General features: G+C 39.2%; 2 protein-coding genes across 2 annotated transcripts; both read right to left on the bottom strand.

The window, feature by feature from the left end:
• Positions 1–474: 474 nt before the first annotated feature.
• Positions 475–6,864, bottom strand: LOC118225173 (polymeric immunoglobulin receptor-like). The gene is made up of 8 exons (XM_035413257.1): positions 6,482–6,864; positions 3,724–4,053; positions 2,987–3,292; positions 2,469–2,634; positions 2,043–2,152; positions 1,315–1,403; positions 1,095–1,216; positions 475–1,017 (listed from the first exon to the last, which is right to left on the bottom strand). The coding sequence occupies exons 1-7, from the start codon at positions 6,540–6,542 to the stop codon at positions 1,169–1,171; spliced, it is 1,110 nt and encodes a 369-aa protein (XP_035269148.1). The 5' UTR covers positions 6,543–6,864; the 3' UTR covers positions 475–1,017; positions 1,095–1,168.
• A 121-nt stretch (positions 6,865–6,985) lies between these two features.
• On the bottom strand, positions 6,986–24,755 carry LOC118225772 (polymeric immunoglobulin receptor-like). Its single transcript, XM_035414674.1, has 19 exons — positions 23,659–24,755; positions 20,283–20,606; positions 19,554–19,868; positions 19,243–19,396; positions 18,484–18,578; positions 18,248–18,300; positions 17,619–17,693; positions 17,279–17,338; positions 16,804–16,878; positions 15,085–15,307; positions 11,671–11,994; positions 10,918–11,232; positions 10,612–10,765; positions 9,900–9,994; positions 9,641–9,693; positions 9,012–9,104; positions 8,666–8,725; positions 8,185–8,265; positions 6,986–8,004 (listed from the first exon to the last, which is right to left on the bottom strand). The coding sequence occupies exons 1-18, from the start codon at positions 23,783–23,785 to the stop codon at positions 8,185–8,187; spliced, it is 2,676 nt and encodes an 891-aa protein (XP_035270565.1). The 5' UTR covers positions 23,786–24,755; the 3' UTR covers positions 6,986–8,004.
• Between the last annotated feature and the right edge of the window lie 440 nt (positions 24,756–25,195).

The following is a 25,195-nucleotide window of genomic DNA, read 5'->3' as shown; positions in this document are numbered from 1 at the left end:
AAAATGACATAAAGCAAATACAGATGATGAATAACACACAGGAACACAAAACAATAACCAAACTTAGACAGGATTAGTCACTGGTTAAAAAATACATCTGTCAACAATATCATTCCTCTTTACTAAAAGTTTAAAATGGGAAAATTTGTCCCAAACTAAACACACAGGTTAAATATCACATTTTCTTTCTTTCACTTGTATAGCATAAAGCTTTACTGACAGGAAATCGCTGACTGGAAGTCAGGACAGGATAACTAAGCTAGTATTGGACCTCTGAGCATGCCATAAATATTGATCTTACCAGTTTCTTGGGTTTTGAATGCAGGTCATCATATCCATGAAGACTCTAAGAACAACTTAGATTTTAGATTATTATTATTATTATTATTATTATTAGTATTATTATTGTTTTTGTTATTATTAATATTAATGTTAATATTAATAATAATAATAATAATAATAATAATAATAATAATATTTAGATTATTTAGATTATTTTTCTTTTTGTGCCAGTTACCTATATCATGATTTTTAATCTCCTAGTAAAGATTTGAACGTTTCCAGTTTGTCCAGCAGAGGGAATCAGTACATTATTACGTGAGGAAATGGAGGGTATCTTGTTCATCCAGCAGAGGGCAGCAGAGTCAAACATTTGAGCTGAATGGCTGCATTTAGCCCGTTTTCCACTGCAGGGCCGAACGGTTCTGAGCACGGAGAGGAACGGTTCCAATGGTGAATCCTCAGGTTCCTCACGTTTTAGAGCATCCAGACCTCTTCCCTTGTGCATATAAACCAATTAACTCTTCTTAAATAGTTCAGTGATGTAAACAGAATTGCAGTTGGGATTCTGAAATACTTCATTATTATTTGCGTAACCAATTTTTAACAGGCTTCATTGTAAGTAACACATTGGGAATTATATATCATAATGCAGATAGCATATACCTTCTGTAAATATGTGTAGTCTGTTACAGTACATAGTTAAAAATAACACAGTTGATGAGCACATGGTCAAAAAGCGTTTGTTTGAAATCATATGTGCACGTTCATTATTATTATTATTATTATTATTATTATTATTATTATTATTATTATTATTAATAAACATCATCATATAATTAAAATAGGATAGAAACTGTGGCAGGTGATAGGTGCAGATATTGAGGCGTTAAAGCTGAGGCTGGAACGATTCTGGTGATGATGACATCAGAGCGATCTAATAAAAAAGGGAAAACACAATTTCGTCATACAATTCATATGGAAACGAAATCCAGTACTTTGACTGATCAAAAACAAAAAAAAAACTTTGCGTACCACATCCATGGTCAGTAGATTGCAGGGCTCTGCGGTGTTCTTTGCGTAACGTCCCACGACTTCTCTATTCTTTCTCGAGTGCTGCGCTCCTATCGCATCAAACACGCGGTAGAATAACCGTTCAATAAATGAACATTCGATTTTCAAATCAACAGTTATCTCCCCTCTACCCCGAAACATTAAACCAGTTATGCATTTCATTGTATTCTCGTTGTTCTTGTTATTGTTATTGCTAATGGTTTCTTACAGTCGTGTAAGCCCAAGTGTATCTTTTAGTAGCTACACTAACATCTTTCATGGTAAAAAAAAAAAAAAAAATCTCATTTGGCACGAGAGTGTTTCATATAAGATTTGCCAAAGGTGCCTCAACAAAGTACTGAGTAAAGGGTCTGAATACTTATGTAAATGTGATATGTCAGGTTTTTATTTTTAATACATTTTCAAAAATTTCAAAAACCTCTGTTTTCGCTTCGTCATTATATTGTGTGTAGATTGATGAGAATAAAAATGGATTTTTATCAATTTTAGAAAAAGGGTGTAACGTAACAAAATGTGGAAAAGGTAAAGGGGTCTGAATACTTTCCGAAGGCACTGTAATTGTGTGGGTAAGTCTACCGAACTTTTCATTATGTCAGTATTGGCGCTTCGGAGTGGATTATGCTAGCGGTAAACCTCCATGTGCCAATTTAATGAAAACTGAATTAATAACAGAAGATGACACGACTTACTGCGGTATCGCCAAATCTTCCAAAAGGCGACGGCGGAGCATATTACGAACACCAAAGCAACCCCGGTGTGGCGTAGCGGCCCCAGAGTCCATTCCAAGCTCGTCGGTGCACTACGCAGAAAAGACTGGTCTGAGTGTCATTCAGTGAGCGCACCACAGATTATGTTTCTGTATTATCTCCTCAGTAGTGTCGCACATTGGAACTCATTTCCAAGCATTTGGTTGCACATCAGTGTGTTCCCTTCAGCACACTCTAATCTGCAGGCAGCAAAAGCACTGAATGAGCTCCAGTGCAGCTGCTGTCTCATGGTGAACCTGCCTGCTTACAGGAAGTGGGAAAGATGCTCACAGACACATCGAGGGGATGGACATAGACTGGCCTCACTCACTGAAAGAGGAAAAGCTAAGGGGAGAACACAAAACTCACCTGGAACACGGCTGGCTTCCGTGTTCTGGACAACTGGGCTTCTGGACATAGGAAGTAGAAGAGTCGAACACAGTAAAAGGTGCTTCTGTTGTGATGACCAGTGTGTACTGCTTGTGGGCTTCAGAGGGAGATGCGATGGCATCTGTCAGCAAGCTCGAAGTCCAGACTGAAATTTGAATGGAAATAGATTAATAATTCTGTTACAAAAGCACTCCCACCCCCCTTGAGAATAATATATATCAATGAATGATTCATGAAGATTATCTCCATTTTTTATTGTTATTTGTGTGCGTCCGTGCATGTGTGTGTGTGTGTGTGTGTTCTGCAACACTGTTGCAATGCAAAAGTAGAACAGAACTCCCAGCTTGCGCTGTACAAGCCAGTGATACACTACAGTCTACACAATAATACAGCGCTGGCACCAGTTGGTGAAAACAAATTTGCAACAAGCCATTTACAACCCTAACACTCACAGCGAGGGTATGACAGAAAAGACCATTTAAAATTTAATTCCTTACATGTGGTAGTTGTAGTTTCTTGAGCAGCAGTGATGTGAACAGGGATCTGTAGTTCTCCAGCAGCACACCAATACCAGCCTGTGTCCTCTCTGTTCAGCTCCCTCATCGTCACAATGAAGACATTTTTAGAACGGCCATTTTTGATCTCTGCTCTTCCAGATTTACCAAAATTCAATTCCATACCGGAGCCCTCAGCCCTGCACCACTTCTTCATGCTGCTCGGTTCATCATAGTGACACTGCACACTGACATGGCCCCCTTCCACACCGGTCACCTCCTGCTGGTCAACCCAGAGTCCAGGAGTGCCTGAGTAAAAAACCATGGAATTAAAACAAAAACATAAAGAATTGTATCTGTGAAGTTGCCCCCGAAATCCAAAAATCAAAATAATCTGCACAAGCGACTCAAAGACCAAAACGAATAATTTCTGTACTCTCATGAACACAACCTGGGAGTGATTTGCAAAAAAAAAAAAAAAAAATCACCATTAATGTTGCCACCACACTCTCATTCCTCATGTATAGTTAAAATGAACCAATGGTTTTGCGGAGTAACAAAGGTATATTTAAATAAACATGCCAGCATATTTATATTCAGTGTTGCTGGGATAGCCACTAGGTTAACTCATTTACCCCCAGTGCAGCAGCCTACAGTAAAAAAAAGTTCTGTGAATATGCTGTTATTAAGACGATGGAAGCAGGTCTCGCTGAGTGCAGTGTGTGCTGCAGCCATCTTACCTGCAGTGACAGACAGGTACAGACGTGTGCTCTCATCTCCACCACCATTGATCTCTATACCACACCAGTAGTATCCAGAGACCTCTGTCTTCAGCTTTGTCATGGTAACAGCAAATACATGATGTGTAGGGTCATCAGTGATTGATGTTTCACCTTCGACTTTTGGAGAGTCAGTTCGTACTAGAGTACGACACGTATTCCAATCTGACCCCCGACACCAGTATTTCACATGCTTTTCATATTTCTTATCATAGTGACATGGGATGGTGACAGATCTTCCTGTCTGTACAGCTACATCACTCACTGTGGACACAGCTCCAGCATCAGCACCTGCAGAGAGAAACACACTCTTCATCATTTTGGGTTCATTTTACAGACACAAGACAAGACAAGATCCAGATTGTTCAAAGACGTGTTCCATTTAAACCAACCATAAAAACTGTTGTTCAACTGTAGTATTACACTGAATGACAATCACAGAGACACTCTTATCCAGAGCAGCGTACAGAAGTGGAGATGTACATCACTCCGGGGAAAATGGGCGTTTGGAGATGGGGATTTTAAAAAGTATCTTTTGCTGGCTGCTCACTTGGTAAAAGTGCAGTAAGCACCACAAACACAATTTGAATCCGACCCGCTCCAGTAGTTTCCGGCTGGCTCTCTGCGCACGCGTATAAATGGGTTTTCCCCCACCCCTGCTCTGGCGAGTGTGCGCAGCTTGTGGCTGAGGTGTGAAAAGAAGCAGCTGGCTGGGACTGTGTTTCAGAGAACAACCCGAGACGGGTGTCATTACCAGAATGTCTGTGCATCAACGGTGTCTGTGAGTGGCTGGTTCAGGTGTCATTTGTACATATGGGGGCGACATAGCTCAGGAGCTGAGCAGATGTCTGCCTCGGTGTGTTGACCAAAACAAATTCCTTGTATGTGTAAACGTACTTGGCAATAAAATACAATTCTGATTCTGATTCTGATTCTGAGGTAAGACCGATTGTCTGGCAGTCGGAGGGTTGCCGGTTCAAACCCCGCCCTGGGCGTGTCGAAGTGTCCTTGAGCAAGACACCTAACCCCTAACCCCTAACTGCTCTGGCGAATGAGAAGCATCAATTGTAAAGCGCTTTGGATAAAAGCGCTATATAAATGCATGTATGATCTGCATTGGACATTAACACCCATTATTAGCATGTTGGCCAAAGCTGTACAAGCTAAATAGTCACTGTACCTAACATCCACCATTCAGGACATTACACCAGCACCAAGGGTGTATTTGTGCATTCTTGTACATGGTTTGTGAACTGGACATTCCAAAATTTGGGTGGGGCTGGAGATGCAAACTTTATTTTTTTATAAATTAATTTTTAACTCATTTAAAATTCTAAGGAAGAGCCTGGAAATCACAGACAGACAAGTCGAGCAAAGGTAAGATAGGAGTTTCTGAATGATTTTCGAAAATTGGACACCAGACATGAGGCCTAGGTGCAGCTATGGAGGTCCAGCCCCCTCTTGTGTATAAAATGCAACTGTGTGTGAGTGACCTGACAGTTATGAAATGGAGAGCATCATGGTACACTGCATCTACAACACATAGATAAGTAAACAGCAGCATGCATACACCAAACACCATCATACATTAAGCCTATTACAGGTTAAAATAAATTAATTAATTAATTAAACTATATATATATATATATATATATATATATATATATATATATATATATATCAGCCCGTGGAAGCTAATTCTTGCTTCCATGAAAAAAGGCATACTCATTGGATGGCAGTACCTTCACAGGTTGAGAAGCCCCAGAAAATAATATGTGCAAAAGAGCTAACAAACAGGTGTGATTTCCTTCCACTCACAGCATATTATTTTACCATTAGGGTCTGCAGAACAGCATTATTTCCTGTGGCTAAACCTCTCTGCCCACCACAATAAAGAACACAGCATATTTTCCTGTTGGGTTGAAGCTATTTCTGTGAGAGTATTCACACTTCGAGAACAATACCATAGCAACTTCACTTTCAGTTAATGCTCAGAGCTATTGTAATCAGGCAAAGTATGTGAAGGGTTGGCTTTACTTAGAATATCACGCATACTGATATGGGACATGAATCATGATTTTATTGTTTTTAGACAGTTACAAAAATATATTAACTATTAAAATAAAGGTTATATTTTGGGTTTACATTGCTTTTGGTGATTATGAATGGGCCTTTTTAGCGAGACTACATTTTAATTTTCCTGAGAGTAACAATGATGCTCTCAACTGCAATTCACTGTGCTGGAAAAGTAACGTGGATTCCATTGCACAAATACACAATGCACACACGTTACATTTTCATCAGTTCAGATTCATGAAAAAGACTTTATACATGAATTGGTTTCAATGGCTTTGTCAATAAGAAAGAAAGGAGCATCAATGAAAATTTTTTTTAAAGAAACAAAAAGTAAAACGGCCATGAATTGCAGACAACCATAGTTTCTTGTGGCTTCATGAATTCTTTTTTAAACTGTGATTTTTATTCATCGACAATTCATGTTGTAAGAAAGTAAACTTGCTTAGGGCAAGTAAAAAGAGAAGCAATTGTACTCAGATAATATTTTAAATTATAAAAAAATAATTTTAATTTCATTACAGTCATTTAAACTCATGTAAACTCCAAACTTCAGTATAACTCAATAATCCAAGTTTATGGCACAGACAGTCTCACTGCTACAATGTTCCAGTATTCAGTACACAGTGTGAGAGACAAGTCTTACCTGGCAGTACAAAGAGGAAGATGATGGAGAGGAAGAGTAGCTGAGTGGTAGCCATATGCATGATGCTTGTTTGTGTGTGTGTGTGTATATCCGTAAGAGGGTTCAGCTCGTTTTAACATGATTCTCACTTCCTGTTCTTCTCAGTCCCCACCTCTTTGGTCCCTCATGCTCTGCAGTCTGTGATCTCTCAGTGGCCAGAGCAGGATATCTATAATTATCATTTCCTGCGTCTTTATGAATTATTTATTCACTATTAGTTGTTTTGTTTATTATCATGTATATGTATTATATTTCTAAGTTTATAATACATATAAAACAGGGATAAAAGTCAGCTTTCAGCCAAGAAATCTCTGACCTATTGAATATGATACAACACAGGACCTCTGAGCATGTCGTAAATATTGAGCTCCCCAGTTTGTTGGCTTTTGAATGCAGAATCCAGAGTTCTCACATACATGAAGACATGAACAACTTAGAATTATACTTTTTTTTGTGCCAGTCAGCTATACCACATTAATTTAATCATCTAGCAAAGATATGAACATTTTTAGTTTGTCCAGCAGAGTGCATCAGTACATTATTACGTAGGAAATTGAAAGTATCCTTTTTGATCCAGCAGAGGGCAGCAGAGTCAAACATTTGAAATGGGCTAAATGGCTGCATTTGATGGGAATCCTCAGGTTCTTCACTTTGCAGAGCATCCGGGACTCTTCCCTTGTGCATATAAACCAATGAACTCTTCTTATACAGTTCAGTGATGTAAACAGAATTGCTTTCGGGACTGTCATCAAACTCATTGCTGCCCCCTATTGAGCTGACAGGGAACATTCACACATACATATATCAAGATAATTTGGGTTAAACAATGAAAAAAGGTCCTAAAAACAGTGAAAGGAATGAAGGAAAGTTTATAAAGATAATTAAATGCAACTTCCATGAGTCACAGAGCCTTGAGATAAGTATCTTATATGATTTAAGGGGTTGATATTTCTTGGGCAAAGAGCAAAACTGCAGAGTATTATGCCCAGAATTTGCTTTAATCCAAGAACAAGCTGCTAATTACTCGTAATCTGACGCTTTACTTGTCTGTTAAAGGGTGATTTATTCTCCGGTCACATTACATCAGAAATAGCTAAGAATAGCATGAAGAATAAATGCCCCAAATGAACACCCAAAGGCATTGAGTCAGTCAGATCTACTATTTCTATACTGTGCTGCAAAGCTTACAACTTCTTTAATATCAGCCTACACTGTTTAAATGCATTAAATATTGGCAAGTGAAACCTGTGTGGTCATAATTACTGAATGTCCCGGTCTGTGTGAAATTAAACCATCAGTGGAATATGAGTAGAATTTGCAGATAGAGTTTGCCATGCAAGAAGTTCCTGCTTCACTGAAGATCTGACATTCAGGAACCAAAACCCCACAGAGGAATAGACGGTCAAACAGTTGTGATTATTCTTAGCGCTACTCAAACAGCAGAGTGTGAACCCTTTACGACAGCCACCATGTGTCTGTAATCACTGAAATGAGAGAGAAAGAGAGAAACATCAGGGGAACGTAGAGGTAGTAAAGATGCCATATGACAGCAGTTTCTGCTTTTAGTTACAACAGTAGTTACGGACTCTTACTTCTTATGTGTTGGAAGCAAAAAGAATAATCTGCTCAACTGATGAAAAAAGTGCAAATCCATCTAAATATACCTATTTTTTCTGCTGGGCTACTGAGCTGTAAATCACATCATCGGCTGTTCCTGCTGGAGACTGGTTAGGGGAGTGTGTGGCCTGTACAGAAGAGGACATGCATACACAGTATTTTAGTCACTAACAATGAACTTTACTGAGAGGTATACAAACATTTCCCTTTCAATATTCTGTGGGTCAGACTAAACCTCAGTTTTAAACCCCTAGACCACATAACTGCATGAAACCTGAACAGCTCATTCTTATTTCTCAGACTTAAACAGCTGTTCCAGTGGTAATGCAGGTATGTAGAGATTTAAACTCCAGCTAAGCACACTGTAATTGACATCCTGTGTTTTGGGTGTGGACATTTGAAGATGTAAATCAAGGTTAAAAGACTAGTGATCATACATACATGTTCACCTTTCCTATTGTGTGCCAGGTTACTTAATGATATCTGCTGCCTGTGCATCTGACACTGAAATATGATGAACAGTCTTACCTGTGGATTTTGCAGGATGACTGAGCAGTAAATGACCTCATCTGCAGAGCTCTCAGATGACTGGGACAGTAAGAAGGAACAAGTTTCTGTTACTGACCTGTTACTGAGTTTACATCACATTACAATCATTTAGCCAATGCTTTTATCCAGAGGGAAGAACAGTATCTAGGGTTAGGGTTAGGAACTTGTTACACAGCTATACCTATAATTTTATCCAAGAAAACAAAATCTGAAAAAGACAGGATCTCTAAACATCTGTAGGAAGGAAGAAATGAGACTGAATTTTGTGAGTGATTCTCTGCAAAGACACTTTGTAAATGTGTGAGAAATCCAACCGCTACCCAACCTGTGACTGAGGTGGACTCATTCTGTGTGATGATGACTGTGTCTTGGTGAACACTGTGCTGTAGGTCGCTTCATCTTCAGAGTCTACAGTCTGCTAGGAGAGAGACACAACGAGAAACTCATCATAATGTCTGGTCTATCTGTACAGGCCTCTGCCTTTTAAATGGCACAGTAGGGCCATTCAACAGGTGGACCAGGTACAAGCAAGTGAGCTCATTTCCAAGAGAAAGGACATCAAGCTACAGAGTTAAGAAAAAGCAATATCTACATTTTACTATGAAATAAATCATAGTAGTCGTTCTGTGTAAATAGAGCTAGTGTCTATAGGCTTAGCTTCATGTTTGCAGGTTCCCAGTTCTACGTGTTCAACCAGAAACTTTGTGTGGCTCGAAGTATCCAATCTAAGATTGTTCTGAATTTAATTTGATTTGGTAAGTGCAGCTTTTCTGTATATGAACTTCTTTCATATGAATAAAGAACCTTCACATTTTGTTGTAGGCAATAATTTTTTCCACAGGACTACCATTTGTCCTTTTCCATTCTGTGGCTCAGCTCATATTTTGAATGATTTGTGTCTGACATTGACCCTCAGCTTTCTCGGCAGAGAGAAGAGTGTAAAAACCGACGTACTGTCACCTCGTTCCTCCTGTCCTCTCTTGCTCTTGCGTTCACCCTGATGCTCTCTGTGAGGAGACACATGATGAGCTGGGATAAGAGAGCGCGATCAGGACAGAGCTGTGAGACCCCCCATCCCCCCCATGAGAGCCCCTACTGCCTGTGGAATTCTTGTGACTCAGTGTATTCAGTGTATTCACTAATAGTGTGCTGATCATATACACAGCATTCAAATGATACTTCAACACCCAACATGCTTCATATGGATACTCACTGTGTTTCTTCCACAGCTTCCAGGTAATGGTAGCAACAGCTGCCGCCAGCAACAGTATCCCTGATATCATCAGAACGAATGTGAGGTCTGAAAGACTGAACAATAGCAACAGGGTGCATGAAATTTAAACTCAGCAGCATGCTTTAGGGTCATATATCCACATTACGGGATTCCAGTACTACTACTGCTGAAAGAAATGAGAAGCTCTGCTCTGAAATTATGCTGGATTTTAGTTGAATACCTGGTTTCATAACATTATATTTTATAAAAATATATTTGTAAGGATACAAAACTTACCTTCTTTTACTTTTTTATTTACACCCGCATTTTAAATGTCAAAATGAGATTCAGTGGTCACGTTAACACACAGTGTGCGTTTTTTGCACCACAGACACCATAACAAAAAAAAACTCCTGTTTCTTTGAGCCAATCATCTTTCAGTATCTGATACTGTGCTCTTTATTGATCATATTTACACAGCCTTAGCGTAGCTGCAGGAGGACGCCTCATTGACTTTGAAAAAGGAATGAATTCTGGGGCACATTTGTCAGGAAAAGCAGTCATTTTATTAAAAATAATGGTGGTCCAACATCCTTTTAAGCATTTATAAACTATGTTACTTTTATTATTATTATTTTATTATTATTAACTTCTTTTTTAAAAAGATACAAGGCTGAATATTTAGCGGGCTTTTCCTTCATACATATCTTACCTTTTATTGTAAGTGGTAGTGGGTGGAATAGATGACCGAGGTATTGTGACTGCTAACTGCTTTGAGGTTGAAGGCTCTTCAGCTGTATCTGATGTGGTAGCTGTGCTAACTGGAAGAGATGTGCATGGTGGTGTTGATGTTGCACATTGGGTTGCTATGAAGAGTAAACGGAGAAAACACCATGACATTCACACCCTGTCACACCTGTTTTTCAACCCTCACTGACAGAAAGTGACAGCAAAGACCATTTAAAATTCTATGATAAAATCCATTGTCTTACAGGTTTGTTTAATTTAAGTTCCTTACTTGTGGTGACTGTGGTAGTAGTAGTTTTCTGAGAGACAGTGATGTGAACAGGGATCTGTAGTTCTCCAGTAGCACACCAATACCAGCCTGTGTCCTCTCTTTTCAGCTCCCTCATTGTCACAATGAATGCCTTTTTAGAACGGCTATATTGGAACTCTGCTCTTCCAGATTTAGCAGAATTCACTTCCACACAGGTGCCCTCAGCCCTGCACCACTTCTTCATGCTGCTTGGATAATTAGTGTGACACTGCACACTGACATGGCCCCCTTCCACACCGGTCACCTCCTGCCGGTCAACCCAGAGTCCAGGAGCTTCTGAATAAAAACCCATGGAATAAAGACAAAAATATAAAGCATTGTATCTGTTAAAAATCCCTCAAAATCCCAAAATCAGAACAAACTGCACAAGGCACTTGATTACCAAAGCAAATCATTTCCATAGTCTCATGGATTTAGCCTGGGAGTGGGTTGTAAAAAAATTCCAGAAATGCCACCACACTCTCATTCCTTATGTAGAGCCTAAATAGTTTTACAGAGTAACAATGATATTTTCAAATACACATGACTGCACTTGTATATGTTTTGGTAAAACTCAGTGTTGCTAGGATAACCGCAAGGTTCACTCATTTACCCCCAGTGCAGCAGTCTACAGTAGAAAGTACCGTGAGGAAATCATGAGGAGAAGTGAAGATGATTATGAAAAGGTTGGTAAGCAGGTCTCACTGAGTGTATTATGTGCTGAACCAATCTCACCTGCAGTGACTGACAGGTACAGAAGTGTGCCCTCATCTACATCCAAATTGATCTCTACACAACACCAGTAGTATCCAGAGTCCCCTGTCTTCAGCTTTGTCATGGTAACAGCGAAGACATGATGTGTAGGGTCATCAGTGATTGATGTTTCACCTTCGACTTTTGGAGAGTCAGTGCGTACTACAGTACGACACGTGTTCCAACCTGACCCCCGACACCAGTATTTCACATGCTTTTCATATTTCTTATGATAGTGACATGGGATGGTGACAGATCTTCCTCTCTGTACAGCTACTTTACTCACTGTGGATACAGCATCAGCACCTGCAGAGATAAACACACACTTCATCAGGTTGGGTTCATTTTACCATCACAATGGAGTAAAACTCAGTCTATAAGGCAGCTGACTTCTGATTTGAGATCCCCTCTGTATCTGTTACTCTCTCTGCTTTCTCTCCTGTCTGAATAAAGTACATCCCATTCTTACCTGGTCCACTTAAAGCAGTCTTGGTGAAATGATATTCTGTCATATTTTATTTTTCCTTTACTTATACGTAGCCTCATATCATTTAAATCTCTTTTATTAGACAGATCAGCAGTCACACCCACAATACCTTTACAGACAGAAGATAAACACATAAGAACATAAGAGTAACATAATACAAAAAAAATACATGAAATAATGGTACCAGCAAACAGTGAGATGAAAAACATTTACACTCAGGACCTGCATTGCAGTTACCCCACTTTTGCGTTCATTCAAAAAGACAAGTGTCAAGATCCAGATTATTCAGAGATGTGTTCCATTACCACCAAGTATAATAAAAACTGTTTTTCAGCTGTAGTATTACATTACATTACATTACATTACAGGCATTTGGCAGACGTTCTTATCCAGAGCGACATACAACAAAGTGTATAACCATAACCAGGAACAAGTATGACGAAAACCCTAGAGAGAAGTACCGGTCCAAGTGCAGGGAACAACCGCATAGCTCAACTTGGGCCCTGAAGGTTAAACTGTTTAGCACTAACACAAACGAGAACAGCAGCAACGCATTCTATGCAAAAATACAAGCAGTAGTTAAGACAGGTGCATTAACTAAGTCACCTACAAAACAGCTACCTAATATTACACTGAATGACAATCACAAAGACACTCTTATCCAGAGCAGCATACAGAAGTGGAGATGTACATCACTCTGGGGAAAATGGGCGTTTGGGGATGGGGATTTTAAAAAGCATCTTTTGCTAGCTGCTCACTTGGTAAAAGTGCAGTAAGCACCACAAACACAATTCGAATCCGACCCGCTCCAGTACTGGCAGTGGCCAGCAGCCCTGCAGGGGCGGCACACAATTTGCTTTGCCTAAGGCACGGGTCCTCAGTCTTACCCCAAAAGGGCCGGTGTGGGTGTACACTTTAGTTCCAACCAAGCAGTAACACACCCGCTTCTACTAATCAACCACTAGAGTCTTTGCTGAGAACCTCAATTAGTGGCATCAGGTGTGTTACTGCTTGGTTGAGACAAAAGCCTGCATGTACACCAGCCCTTTCTGGATAAGATTGAGAACCCCTGGCCTAAGGGATATACAGCATGGGAGATATTCAGTTGGCAGGGAAAGCACTATTCATTGCTTGAGCAACCCGCTCCAGTAGTTTCCGGCTGGCTCTCTGCGCACGCGTATAAATGGGTCTTTCCCCCACCCCTGCTCTGGCGAGTGTGCGCAGCTTGTGGCTGAGGTGTGAAAAGAAGCAGCTGGCTGGGACTGTGTGTTTCAGAGAACAACCCGAGACGGGTGTCATTACCAGAACGATGTATGTGCATCAACGGTGTCTGTGAGTGGCTGGTTCAGGTGTCATTTGTACGTATTGACTGTTTTATTGGATACAAGGTTAAGAGTGCATAACTGCGTGCTCATTCGCATATGATCTGCATTGGACATTAATACCCATTATTAGCATGCTGGCCAAGGCTGTACAAGCTAAATAGTTACTGTAGCTAACATCCACCATTCAGGAAATTACACCAGCACCAAGGGTGTATTTGTGCATTCTTGTACATGGTTTGTGAATTGGACATTCCAAATTTTGGGTGGGGCTGGAGATGCAAACTTTATTTTTTTGTAAATTCATTTTTAACTCATTTAAAATTCTAAGAAAGAGCCTGGAAATCACAGATAGACGAGCAAAGGTACGATAGGAGTTTCTGAATGATTTTCGAGAGATGAGATGAGGCCTAGGTGCAGCTATGGAGGTCCAGCCCCCTCTCGTGTATAAAATGCAGCTGTGTGTGAGTGACCTGACAGTTATGAAATGGAGAGCACCATGGTACACTGCATCTACAACACATAGATAAGTAAACAGCAGCATGCATACACCAAACACCATCATACATTAAGCCTATTACAGGTTAAAATATATATATATATACTAACATATATATAACTAACAAACAGGTGTGCTCTCCTTCCACTCACAATATATCATTTTACCATTAGAGTCCGCAGAACAGAATTATTTCCTGTGGTTAATCCTCTCTGCTCACCACAGTAAATAACACAGCATATTTTACTGTGTGGTTGAAGCTTTTGTGAGAGTATTCACACCTACAGAAAAATACCATTGCAACTTCACATCCAGTTTAAACTCAGAGCTATTTCAATCATGCAAAGTATGTGAAGGCTTGACTTTACTTAAAATATCAGGCATACTGATGTGGGGAATGAATCATCATTTTGTTGCTTTTAGACAGTTACAAAAATATATTAACTTTTAAAATACAGGTTGTTATTTTTTGGGTTTACATTGCTTTTAGTGATTATTAATGGGCCTTTATAGCGAGACTACATTCTGGTTTTCCTGAGAGTAACAATGATGCTCTCAACTGCTGTTCACTGTGCTGGAAAGGTGCCTGCCAAATGATTGCAATGTAAAGTGTAATATATTGTATTCCCTTGTACAACTACACAATGCACAAACATTACAATTTCATCAGTTGAGATTTATGAAAAGGATTTTCAGTATGAATTGGTTTCAATGGCTTTGAAAATAAGAAAGAAAAGAGTATGCAGTGTAACAGTCAATGAAAAAGCTTTTTAAGGAAACAAAAAAGAAAAGACCATCAATTGCAGACGTGCAAAAATAGTTTCTTGTGGCTTCATGAATTATTTTTTAAACTGTGATTTTTATTAATCGTAAATTAATGTTTTAATAAAGTAAACTAGCTTAGGGCATGTAAAAAGAGAAGAAATTGTGCTCAGATTGCAAAAAATATATGAATTACGTCATAATCATATTCTATTCATGTAAACTCCAGACTTCAGTGGAATTAATTAATTCAAGTTTATGGTGCAGACAGTCTCGCTGTTACAATGCTCCAGTGTTCAGTACACAATGTGAGAAAGGAGTCCTACCTGGCAGTACAGAGAGGAAGATGATGGAGAGGAAGAGTAGCTGAATGGGAGCCATATGCGTGTGATGCCCGCTTGTGTGTGTATGCATCTGATAGAGAGTCCAGCTCTTTTTAACATGATTCTCACTTCCTGTTCCTCTCAGTCCCCACCTCTTAGGTTCCTCATGCTCTGTAATCTGTGCTCTCTCAGTGGCCAGGATATCTATCATTATCATTTCCTGCATCTTTATGAATTATCTTTTCACTATTAGTTGTTTTGTTTATTATCATGTATATGTATTATATTTCTAACTTTATAATACCTATAAAACAGGGATAAAAGTCAGCTTTCAGCCAAGACATCGTTTACCGATTGAATATGATACAATACAGGACCTCTGAGCATGTCGTAAATATTGAGCTCCCCAGTTTGTTGGCTTTTGAATGCAGAATCCAGAGTTCTCACATACATGAAGACATGAACAACTTAGAATTATACTTTTTCTGTGCCAGTCAGCTATACCACATTAATTTAATCATCTAGCAAAGATATGAACATTTTTAGTTTGTCCAGCAGAGTGCATCAGTACATTATCACATAGGGAAATTGAAAGTATCCTTTTTGATCCAGCAGAGGGCAGCAGAGTCAAACATTTGAAATGGGCTAAATGGCTGCATTTGATGGGAATCCTCAGGTTCTTCACTTTGCTGAGCATCCAGACCTCTTCCCTTGTGCATATAAACCAATGAACTCTTCTTATACAGTTCAGTGATGTAAACAGAATTGCTGTCGGGACCGTCATCAAACTCATTGCTGCCCCCTATTGAGCTGACAGGGAACATTCACGTATACATATCAAGATAATTTGGGTTAAACAATGAAAACCCTTTAGCACAATGAAAAAGGGTCCTAAAAACAGTGAAAGGAATGAAGGATAGTTTATAGAGATAATTCAGTGCAACTTCCATGAGTCACAGAGCCTTGAGATAAGTATCTTATATGATTTAAGGTGTTGATATTTCTTGGGCAAAGAGCAAAACTGCAGAGTATTATGCCCAGAATTTGGTTTAATCCAACAACAAGCTGCTAATTACTTGTAATCTGATGCTTTACTTGTCTGTTAAAGGGTGATTTATTCTCCGGTCACATTACATCAGAAATAGCTAAGAATGGCATGAAGAATAAATGCCCCATATGAACACCCAAAGGCATTCAGTCAGTCAGATCTACTATTTCTATACTGTGCTGCATGGCTTACAACTTTTTTAATATCAGCCTACGCTGTTTATATGTATTAAATATTGGCAGGTGAAACCTGTGTGGTCATAATTACTGAATGTCCCGGTCTGTGTGAAATTAAACCATCAGTGGAATATGAGTAGAATTTGCAGATAGAGTTTGCCATGCAAGAAGTTCCTGCTTCACTGAAGATCTGACATTCAGGAACCGAAACCCCACAGAGGAAAAGACGGTCAAACACTTGTGATTATTCTTAGCGCTACTCAAACAGCAGAGTGTGAACCCTTTACGACAGCCACCATGTGTCTGTAATCACTGAAATGAGAGAGAAAGAGAGAAATCTCAGGGGAACGTAGAGGTAGTAAAGATGCCATATGACAGCAGTTTCTGCTCCTAGTTACAACAGTAGTTACGGACTCTTACTTCTTATGTGTTGGAAGCAAAAAGAATGATCTGCTCAACTGATGAAAAAATTGCAAATCCATCTAAATATACCTATTTTTTCTGCTGGGCTATTGAGCTGTAAATCACATCTTCGGCTGTTCTTGCTGGAGACTGGTTAGGGGAGTGTGTGGCCTGTACAGAAGAGGACATGCATACACAGTATTTTAGTCACTAACAATGAACTTTACTGAGAGGTATACAAACATTTCCCTTTCAATATTCTGTGGGTCAGACTAAACCTCAGTTTTAAACCCCTAGACCACATAACTGCATGAAACCTGAACAGCTCATTCTTGTTTCTCATACTTAAATAGCTGTTCCAGTGGTAATGCAGTTCTGTGGAGATTTAAACTCCAGCTATGCACACTGTAATTGGCACTCTGTGTTTTCGGTGTGGGCATTTGAAGACGTAAATCAAGGTTAAAAGAATAGTGATCATACCTACATGTTCACCTTTCCCATTGTGTGCCAGTTTACCTACTGATACCTGCTGCCTGTGTACCTGACACTGAAAAATGGTGAACAGTCTCACCTGTGGATTTTGCAGGATGACTGAGCAGTACATGACCTCATCTGCAGAGCTCTCAGATGACTGGGACAGTAAGAGGGAACAAGTTTCTGTTACTGACCAGAGTTTACATCACATTACAATCATTTAGCCAATGCTTTTATCCAGAGGGAAGAACAGTATCTAGGGTTAGGGTTAGGAACTTGTTACACAGCTATACCTATAATTTTATCCAAGAAAACAAAATCTGAAAAAGACAGGATCTCTAAACATCTGTAGGAAGGAAGAAATGAGACTGAATTTTGTGAGTGATTCTCTGCAAAGACACTTTGTAAATGTGTGAGAAATCCAACCGCTATCCAACCTGTGACTGAGGTGGACTCATTCTGTGTGATGATGACCGTGTCTTGGTGAACACTGTGCTGTAGGTCACTTCAGTCTGCCAGGAGAGAGACACAACGAGAAACTCATCATAATGGCTGGTCTATCTGTACAGACCTCTGCCTTTTAAACAGTACAGTAGGGCCATTCAACAGGTGGACCAGGTACAAGCAAGTGAGCTAATTTCCAAGAGAAAGGACATCAAGCTACAGAGTTAAGAAAAAGCAATATCTACATGTTACTATGAAATAAATCATAGTAGTCGTTCTGTGTAAATAGAGCTAGTGTCTTTAGGCTTAGCGTCATGTTTGCAGATTCCCAGTTCTACATGTTCAACCAGAAACTTTGTGTGGCTCGAAGTATCCAATCTAAGATTGTTCTGAATTTAATTTAATTTGGTAAGTGCAGCTTTTCTGTATATGAACTTCTTTTACATGAATAAAAATCTTTCACACTTTGTTGTAGGCAGTCATTTTTTTCCACAGGACCACACCCCCACAGTCACCATTTGTCCTTGTCCATTCTGTGGCTCAGCTTATATTTTGAATGATTTGTGTCTGACATTGACCCTCAGCTTTCTCGGCAGAGAGAAGAGTGTAAAAACCGACGTACTGTCACCTCGTTCCTCCTGTCCTCTCTTGCTCTTGTGTTCGCCTGGACGCTCTCTGTGAGGAGACACACGATGAGCTGGGATAAGAGAGCGCGATCAGGACAGAGCTGTGAGCCCCCCTATGAGAACCCCCACTGCCTGTGGAATTCAGTGTATTCACTAATACTCTGCTGACTGATCATATACACAGCATCCAAATGATTCTTCAACACCCAACATGCTTCATATGGATACTCACTGTGTTTCTTCCACAGCTTCCAGGTAACGGTAGCAACAGCTGCCGCCAGCAACAGTATCCCTGATGTCATCAGGACGATTATGAGGTCTGAAGGGCTTAACAGCAGTAACAGGGTACATGAAATTTAAACTCAGCGGCATGCTTTAGGGTCATATATCCACATTACGGGATTCCAGTACTACTGCTGTTGAGAGAAATGAGAAGCTCTGCTCTGAAATTATGCTGCATTTGAGCTGAATACCTGATTTCATGACATTTTGTTTCATAAAAATATATTTGTAGAGATACAAAATTTATCTTCTTTTACCTTTTTATTTTCACCCCCATTTTAAAGGCCAACATGAGATTCAGGGGTCATGTAAACACACACTGTGCATTTTTTGCACCACACACTTGCACCAGAACAAAATAATAACTCTGTTTCTTTGAGCCAATCGTCTTTCGGTATCTGACACTGTGTTCTCTATTGATCATATTTACACAGCCTTAGCGTAGCTGCAGGAGGACGCCTCATTGACTTTGAAAGAGGAATGAATTCTGGGGCACATTGGTCAGGAAAAGCAGTCATTTTATTAAAAAATGGTGCATTTATCAACTATGTTACTTTTAATATTATTATTGTTATTATTTTTATTATGATTCATTATAATTATACATATTAATTATACGAATTATAAATAATATAAATTATTATTAATTTCTTTTTAAAAAGATACGAAGTTGAATATTTAGTAGGCTTTTCCTTCATACATATCTTACCGTTTACTGTAAGTGGTAGTGGGTGGAATAGATGACCGAGGTATTGTGACTGCTAACTGCTTTGAGGTTGAAGGCTCTTCAGCTGTAGCTGATGTGGTTGCTGTGCTAACTGGAAGAGATGTGCATAGTGGTCTTGATGTTGAAGATTGGGTTGCTATGAAGTGTCAGAAGAGAAAACACCATTAATACCCGTCTGTTTTTTAAAAAAATTCACAACATGCCCTAACAGACAGGAAGTGACAGAAAAGACCATTTAATATTCTATGATAAAATGCATTGTTATACAGGTTTATTTGGTTTGAGTTCCTTACTTGTGGTGACTGTGGTAGTAGTAGTTTTCTGAGTGACAGTGATGTGAACAGGGATCTGTAGTTCTCCAGCAGCACACCAATACCAGCCAGGGTCCTCTCTGTTCAACTCCCTCATTGTCACAATGAAGACCTTTTTAGAGCGGTTGTATTTGATCTCTGATCTTCCAGATTTAGCAGAATTCACTTCCACACAGGAGCCCTCAGCCCTGCACCACTTCTTCATGCTGCTCGGTTCATTATAGTGACACTGCATACTGACATGGCCCCCTTCCACACCGGTCACCTCCTGCTGGTCAACCCAGAGTCCAGGAGCTTCTGAATAAAAACCATAGAATAAAGACAAAAATATAAAGCATTGTATCTGTTAGGTTTTCCCCAAAATAAAAATAAACTGCACATTAAAGCCACTCAAAGTCCAAAGCAAATAATTTCCATATTCTCATGGATTCATGCTGGCAGTAGATTGCAAAGAAAGTACCATTAAAGTTGCCACCCCACTCTCATTCATTCTGTAGAGTCACAAACAAACATGCCAGCACTTTTATATGTTTTGGATAAACTCAGTGCTGCTAGGATAACCGCTAGGTTAACCCATTTACCCCCAGTGCAGCACTCTACAGTAGAACGTTCTGAGCAGCATATGATTGAAAATCATCAAGTGAAGATGCTGTTATTAAGAGGTTGGGAAGCAGGTCTTTCTGAGTGCAGTGTGTGCTCAAGCCATCTTACCTGCGGTGACAGACAGGTGCAGATATGTGCAGTCATCTAAATACCAATCAATGTCTACACAACACCAGTAATATCCAGTGTCCTGCCCCGTCAGCTTTGTCATGGTAACAGTGAAGACATGATGTGTAGGGTCATCAGTGATTGATGTTTCACCTTCGACTTCTGGAGAGTCAGTGCGTACTAGAGTATGACATGTATTCCAATCTGACCACCGACACCAGTATTTCACATGCTTTTCATATTTCTTATCATAGTGACATGGGATGGTGGCAGATCTTCCTGTCTGTACAGCTACATTACTCACTGTGGACACAGCACCAGCACCTGCAGAGAGAAACACACACTTCATCAGTTTGGGTTCATTTTACCATCACAATGGAGTAAAACTCAGTCTATAAGGCAGCTGACTTCTGATTTGAGATCCCCTCTGTATCTGTTACTCTCTCTGCTTTCTCCCCTGTCTGAATAAAGTACATCCCATCCTTATCTGGTCCACATAAAGCAGTCTTGGTGAAATGTGGTGTTTTGCCCTCTGTGAGTGGTGTGCCCTTATTACTGAGTACAAACATCACCAACGCACTTATTCACTCAAACACACCATGACAATAAGTGTAACCAACACATTTGATCTTAGTAAAATTTGGACTAACCCAGCAACATATAGAACAAATTGTTACAATAATCTTGTAATTCAATTCATTCATTAATTTTCAAAAGTTTCTTGGACATTCTGTTAAATCGTAGATTTTTAAAAATGATAATGCATTACACAAATGAAAAACTAAAACATAAGCACATTTGGTAATGGTCTCCTACACATCCTTGATAGTAATATTCTGACATTTTTTATTTTTCCTTTACTTATACATAGCCTCATAACATTGAAATCTCTTTTATAAGACAGAACAGCAGGCACACACTCAATACCTTTAGAGACACAGAAGAAACATAAGAGTAACGTGGTACAAGAAAAACGTGGAACAATGGTACCAGCAAACAGTGTGATTAAATGCATTTACACTCAGGACCTGTGTTGCAGTTACCCTACTTTTGCATTCATTCAAAGAGACAAGTGTCAAGATTCAGTTTATTCAAGGATGTGTTCCATTACCACCAAGTCTAATAAAAGCAGCTTTTCAACTGTAGTATTACACTGAATGACAATCACAAAGACACTCTTATCCAGAGCAGCATACAGAAGTGGAGATGTACATCACTCTGGGGGAAATAGGTGTTTGCGGATGGGGAATTTGAAAGTATGTTTTGCTGGCTGCTGGGTGGCTCACAAGTAAAAGCGCCGTAAGCACCACGGTCTCGGTTCAAATCCGACCCGCTCTGGTGTTGACAGTAGCCAACAGCCCTGCAGGGGCGGCACACAGTTGGCTATATGGGCAAAGGGATATATGGGAGGGATTAAACTGGCGGGGATAGCACTGTTTGTTACTTGAGCGACCCCTATTGTCTGTCCAGGGGCCTGTGGCTGGCTCTGACGATGGCGTCTGTCTTATTTCGGTACTGGTGTCATTTGAACATATTGACTGTTTTATTGGATGCAAGACTAAGCATGCATAACTGTGTGCTTATTAGCGTAGGACATTATTACTCATTATTAGCACGCTGGCTAAAGCAGTGCAAGCTAAGTAGTAAGTTAGCATCATCCGTTCTGGTAATTACACCAGCATTTGGGACGTATATGAGCATGCTTGTACATAGTTTGTGAATTGGACATTCCAAATTTTGGTGGGGCAGGAGATGCCAACTTTAAAAATTAATTTACAACTCATTTAAAATTCTAAGAAAGAGCCTGGAAATCACAGTATTACAAGTCGAGCAATGGTAAGATAGGAGTTTTTGAATGATTTTCGAAAATCGGGCAAAACTGAGGCATAGGTGCAGCTAAGGAGGTCAGGCCCCCTTTGGTGTATAAGATGCAACTGTGTGTGAGTGACTTGGCAGTTATGAAATGGAGAGCACCATGGTACACTGCATCTACAACACATAGATAAGTAACAGCAGCATGTATACACAGAACAGCATCATAAATTAAGCCTAAATTTAAATCAGAATCAGAATCAGAATCAGGTTTTATTGCCAAGTAGGTTTACACATACAAGGAATTTGTTTTGGTCAACACACCGAGGCAGCCATCCGCGGCGCCATCTTATTAGATGAGAAATGAGAGAACAGGAGGAAGGAGAAGGGAAAGAACAGTCCTTTCAATGAAACGAGAGGGCACTCGTTTTACAGGTTAATAAAATATAGTAGCCTGTGCAAACTAATTCTTGCTTCCTTGAAAAAAAGGCCCATACATTTTAGAACATACTCTCTGGATGGCAGTGTCTTTACATGCTGAGGCTTTTAAATGCAATGATTTCTAAGGGGAAGCCTCAGAAAATAATGTGTGCAAACGTTTTCACAAACAAATGTATTCTCCTTCTGTTCTGAGTTTAATCATTTTACCATTAGAGGCTGCAGAACAGCATTATTTTCTCTTTTTAATCCTCTCTGCTCACCACAGTAAAGAACACAGCACATTTTACTGTGCGGTTGAAGCTATTTCTGAGTATTCACACCTACAAAAAAATACCATTGCAACTTCACATCCAGTTTTCACATCTCAGAGCTATTTTAATCATGCAAAGTATGTGAAGGCTTGACTTTACTTAGAATATCATGCATACTGATGTGGGGAATGAATCATAATTTTGTTGCTTTTAGACAGTTACAAAAATATATTAACTATTAAAATACAGATTGTTATTTTTTGGGTTCACATAGCTTTTAGTGATTATGAATGGGCCATTTTAGCGAGACTACATTCTGGTTTTACTGAGAGTAACAATGATGCTCTCAACTGCTGTTCACTGTGCTGTAAAGGTTTCTGCCAAATGATTGCAATGTAAAGTGTAATATACTGTATTCCCTTGTACAACTACACAATGCACAAACGTTACAATTTCATCAGTTGAGATTTATGAAATGGACTTTCTCTATTAATTGGTTTCAATGGCTTTGAAAATAAGAAAGAAAAGAGTATGCAGTGTATGAAAAAGTTTTTTAAGGAAACAAAAAAAAAAAAAAAACCATCAATTGCAGACGTGCAAAAATAGTTTCTTGTGGCTTCATGAATTATTTTTTAAACTGTGATTTTTATTCATCGTAAATTAATGTTTTAAAAAAGTAAACTTGCCCAGGGCAAGTAAAAAGAGTTGCAAATGTACCCAGAATGTAAAAAATATTTTTATTACATTATAGTCATGTTATATTCATGTAAACTCCAGACTTCAGTATAATTCATGAATTCAAGTTTATGGCGCAGAAAGTCTCACTGCTACAATGCTCCAGTATTCAGTACACAGTGAGAAACGAGTCCTACCTGGCAGTACAGGGAGGAAGATGATGGAGAGGAAGAGTAGCTGAGTGGTAGCCATATGCATGATGCTTGTTTGTGTGTGTGTGTGTGTGTGTGTGTATCCGTAAGAGGGTTCAGCTCGTTTTAACATGATTCTCACTTCTTGTTCTTCTCAGTCCCCACCTCTTTAGTCCCTCGTGCTCTGCAATCTGTGTTCTCTCAGTGACCAAAGCAGGATAACTATCGTTATCATTTCCGATATCTTTACGCATTGTCTTTTCACTTTTTTCTTTGATTTACTATCATCTGTAAGTATTAACTTTTTCATTTTATAATACATATAAAGCAGGGATAAAAGGAAGCTTTACAACCAGGAAATCGCTGACTGAATATGGTACAACACAGGACCTCAGACCTCCAGTTTGTTGGCTTTAGATTGCATCCAGTCTTCACATACGGAAGATACGGATAGTATATTTTTGCTCCAGCAGAGGGCAGTAGAGTCAAACATTTCAAATGAGGTAAATGGCTGTATTTCATACATCACTAAACTGTATTACCATTTTGGAAAAGTGTCATTATGAAATGAAAAAGGCAGTTCGGAAATTAAAACAGCCATTCGGAAATAAAACATAAAATAATTAAATAGCCATGAGGTTATTATTTCGAAATAAAATGAAGTATTTATTTATTTATTTAATTAATTGTTTATTTAATTTTGGCACATTTAGACCTCCATAGCCCGGATACTCAGCAACGTGAGGCACCTGATGATTCCCATCAAATGCAGCCATTTATCCCATTTCAAATATTTGACTCTGCTGCCCTCTGCTGGATGAAAAAGACATCTTCCGTTTCCTGACTTGATAATGTAGTGATGCCCTCTGCTGGACAGATTGGAAATGTAAAAATTTTCTTCGGAAGTTAAAAAAAATACCGGGTACAGGTGTGTTGAGCAGTGAAAATTCTCCGATTACAATAGCCAGGCACAACACGGTATATCGATATAAGAAACGGGATGTATTGCCGCAAAAAGAGTCCGGCTCTTACACACAACAAGATGGACAAGCCCGAACTGAAGAAAGCAGGGATGGTCCCTACTTTTTATAAGCAAAAAGTGTTTTACTAATAACATACCTGATTCTATATCTGATTCAAGACCATTTTTCAGTTTCAGTTCTCTAAATTATAGTAAGTATGGAAACCCCACACTCAATGAAACCCTGCCTCATTCTAATTCTATGTACCCATGAATGAATTCCATTGCTACAGTTCCTGTGTGTATATATTCACGTAAAACTTTTATCTCTAACAGGCTTCTAGACAAAGTTAATGGAATGAACAGTGAAACATAATTCAAGATTTTCCTAAAAGTTCTTAGTGACTTTCGTAGCTATTTCTGGCATGATGTGATCAGACGGCTGAGTCAGCCTAAGTCAACAATCAGGCAAAATGTCAATGCTAACAAAATTAAAATATAACATTGGTTGATTGCTAATATTGTATTACCTTTACCTAACCAGGTAAAAGTGGACAGTTAATTCCTAATATTTTATTACCT

Source organism: Anguilla anguilla, chromosome 4, assembly GCF_013347855.1.
Source record: "Anguilla anguilla isolate fAngAng1 chromosome 4, fAngAng1.pri, whole genome shotgun sequence".
Taxonomy (NCBI): domain Eukaryota; kingdom Metazoa; phylum Chordata; class Actinopteri; order Anguilliformes; family Anguillidae; genus Anguilla; species Anguilla anguilla.
Note: the sequence above shows the minus strand (reverse complement) of the source record. Positions and strands in the feature narration are given on the sequence as shown.

Excerpts from the sequence above, each read along its gene's own strand:
- LOC118225173 (XM_035413257.1), bottom strand. The coding sequence starts at position 6,542 with ATGCATATGGCTACCACTCAGCTACTCTTCCTCTCCATCATCTTCCTC. Across the intron at positions 4,054-6,481 it reads CTTCCTCTTTGTACTGCCAG|GTGCTGATGCTGGAGCTGTG; the intron begins GTAAGACTTGTC and ends TTCTCTCTGCAG. Across the intron at positions 2,153-2,468 it reads GGAAGCCAGCCGTGTTCCAG|TGCACCGACGAGCTTGGAAT; the intron begins GTGAGTTTTGTG and ends TTTTCTGCGTAG.
- LOC118225772 (XM_035414674.1), bottom strand. The coding sequence starts at position 23,785 with ATGTTAAAACGAGCTGAACCCTCTTACGGATACACACACACACACACA. Across the intron at positions 11,995-15,084 it reads CTTCCTCTCTGTACTGCCAG|GTGCTGATGCTGTATCCACA; the intron begins GTAGGACTCCTT and ends TTATCTCTGCAG. Across the intron at positions 8,726-9,011 it reads TGAGTCCACCTCAGTCACAG|TCATCTGAGAGCTCTGCAGA; the intron begins GTTGGGTAGCGG and ends TTACTGTCCCAG.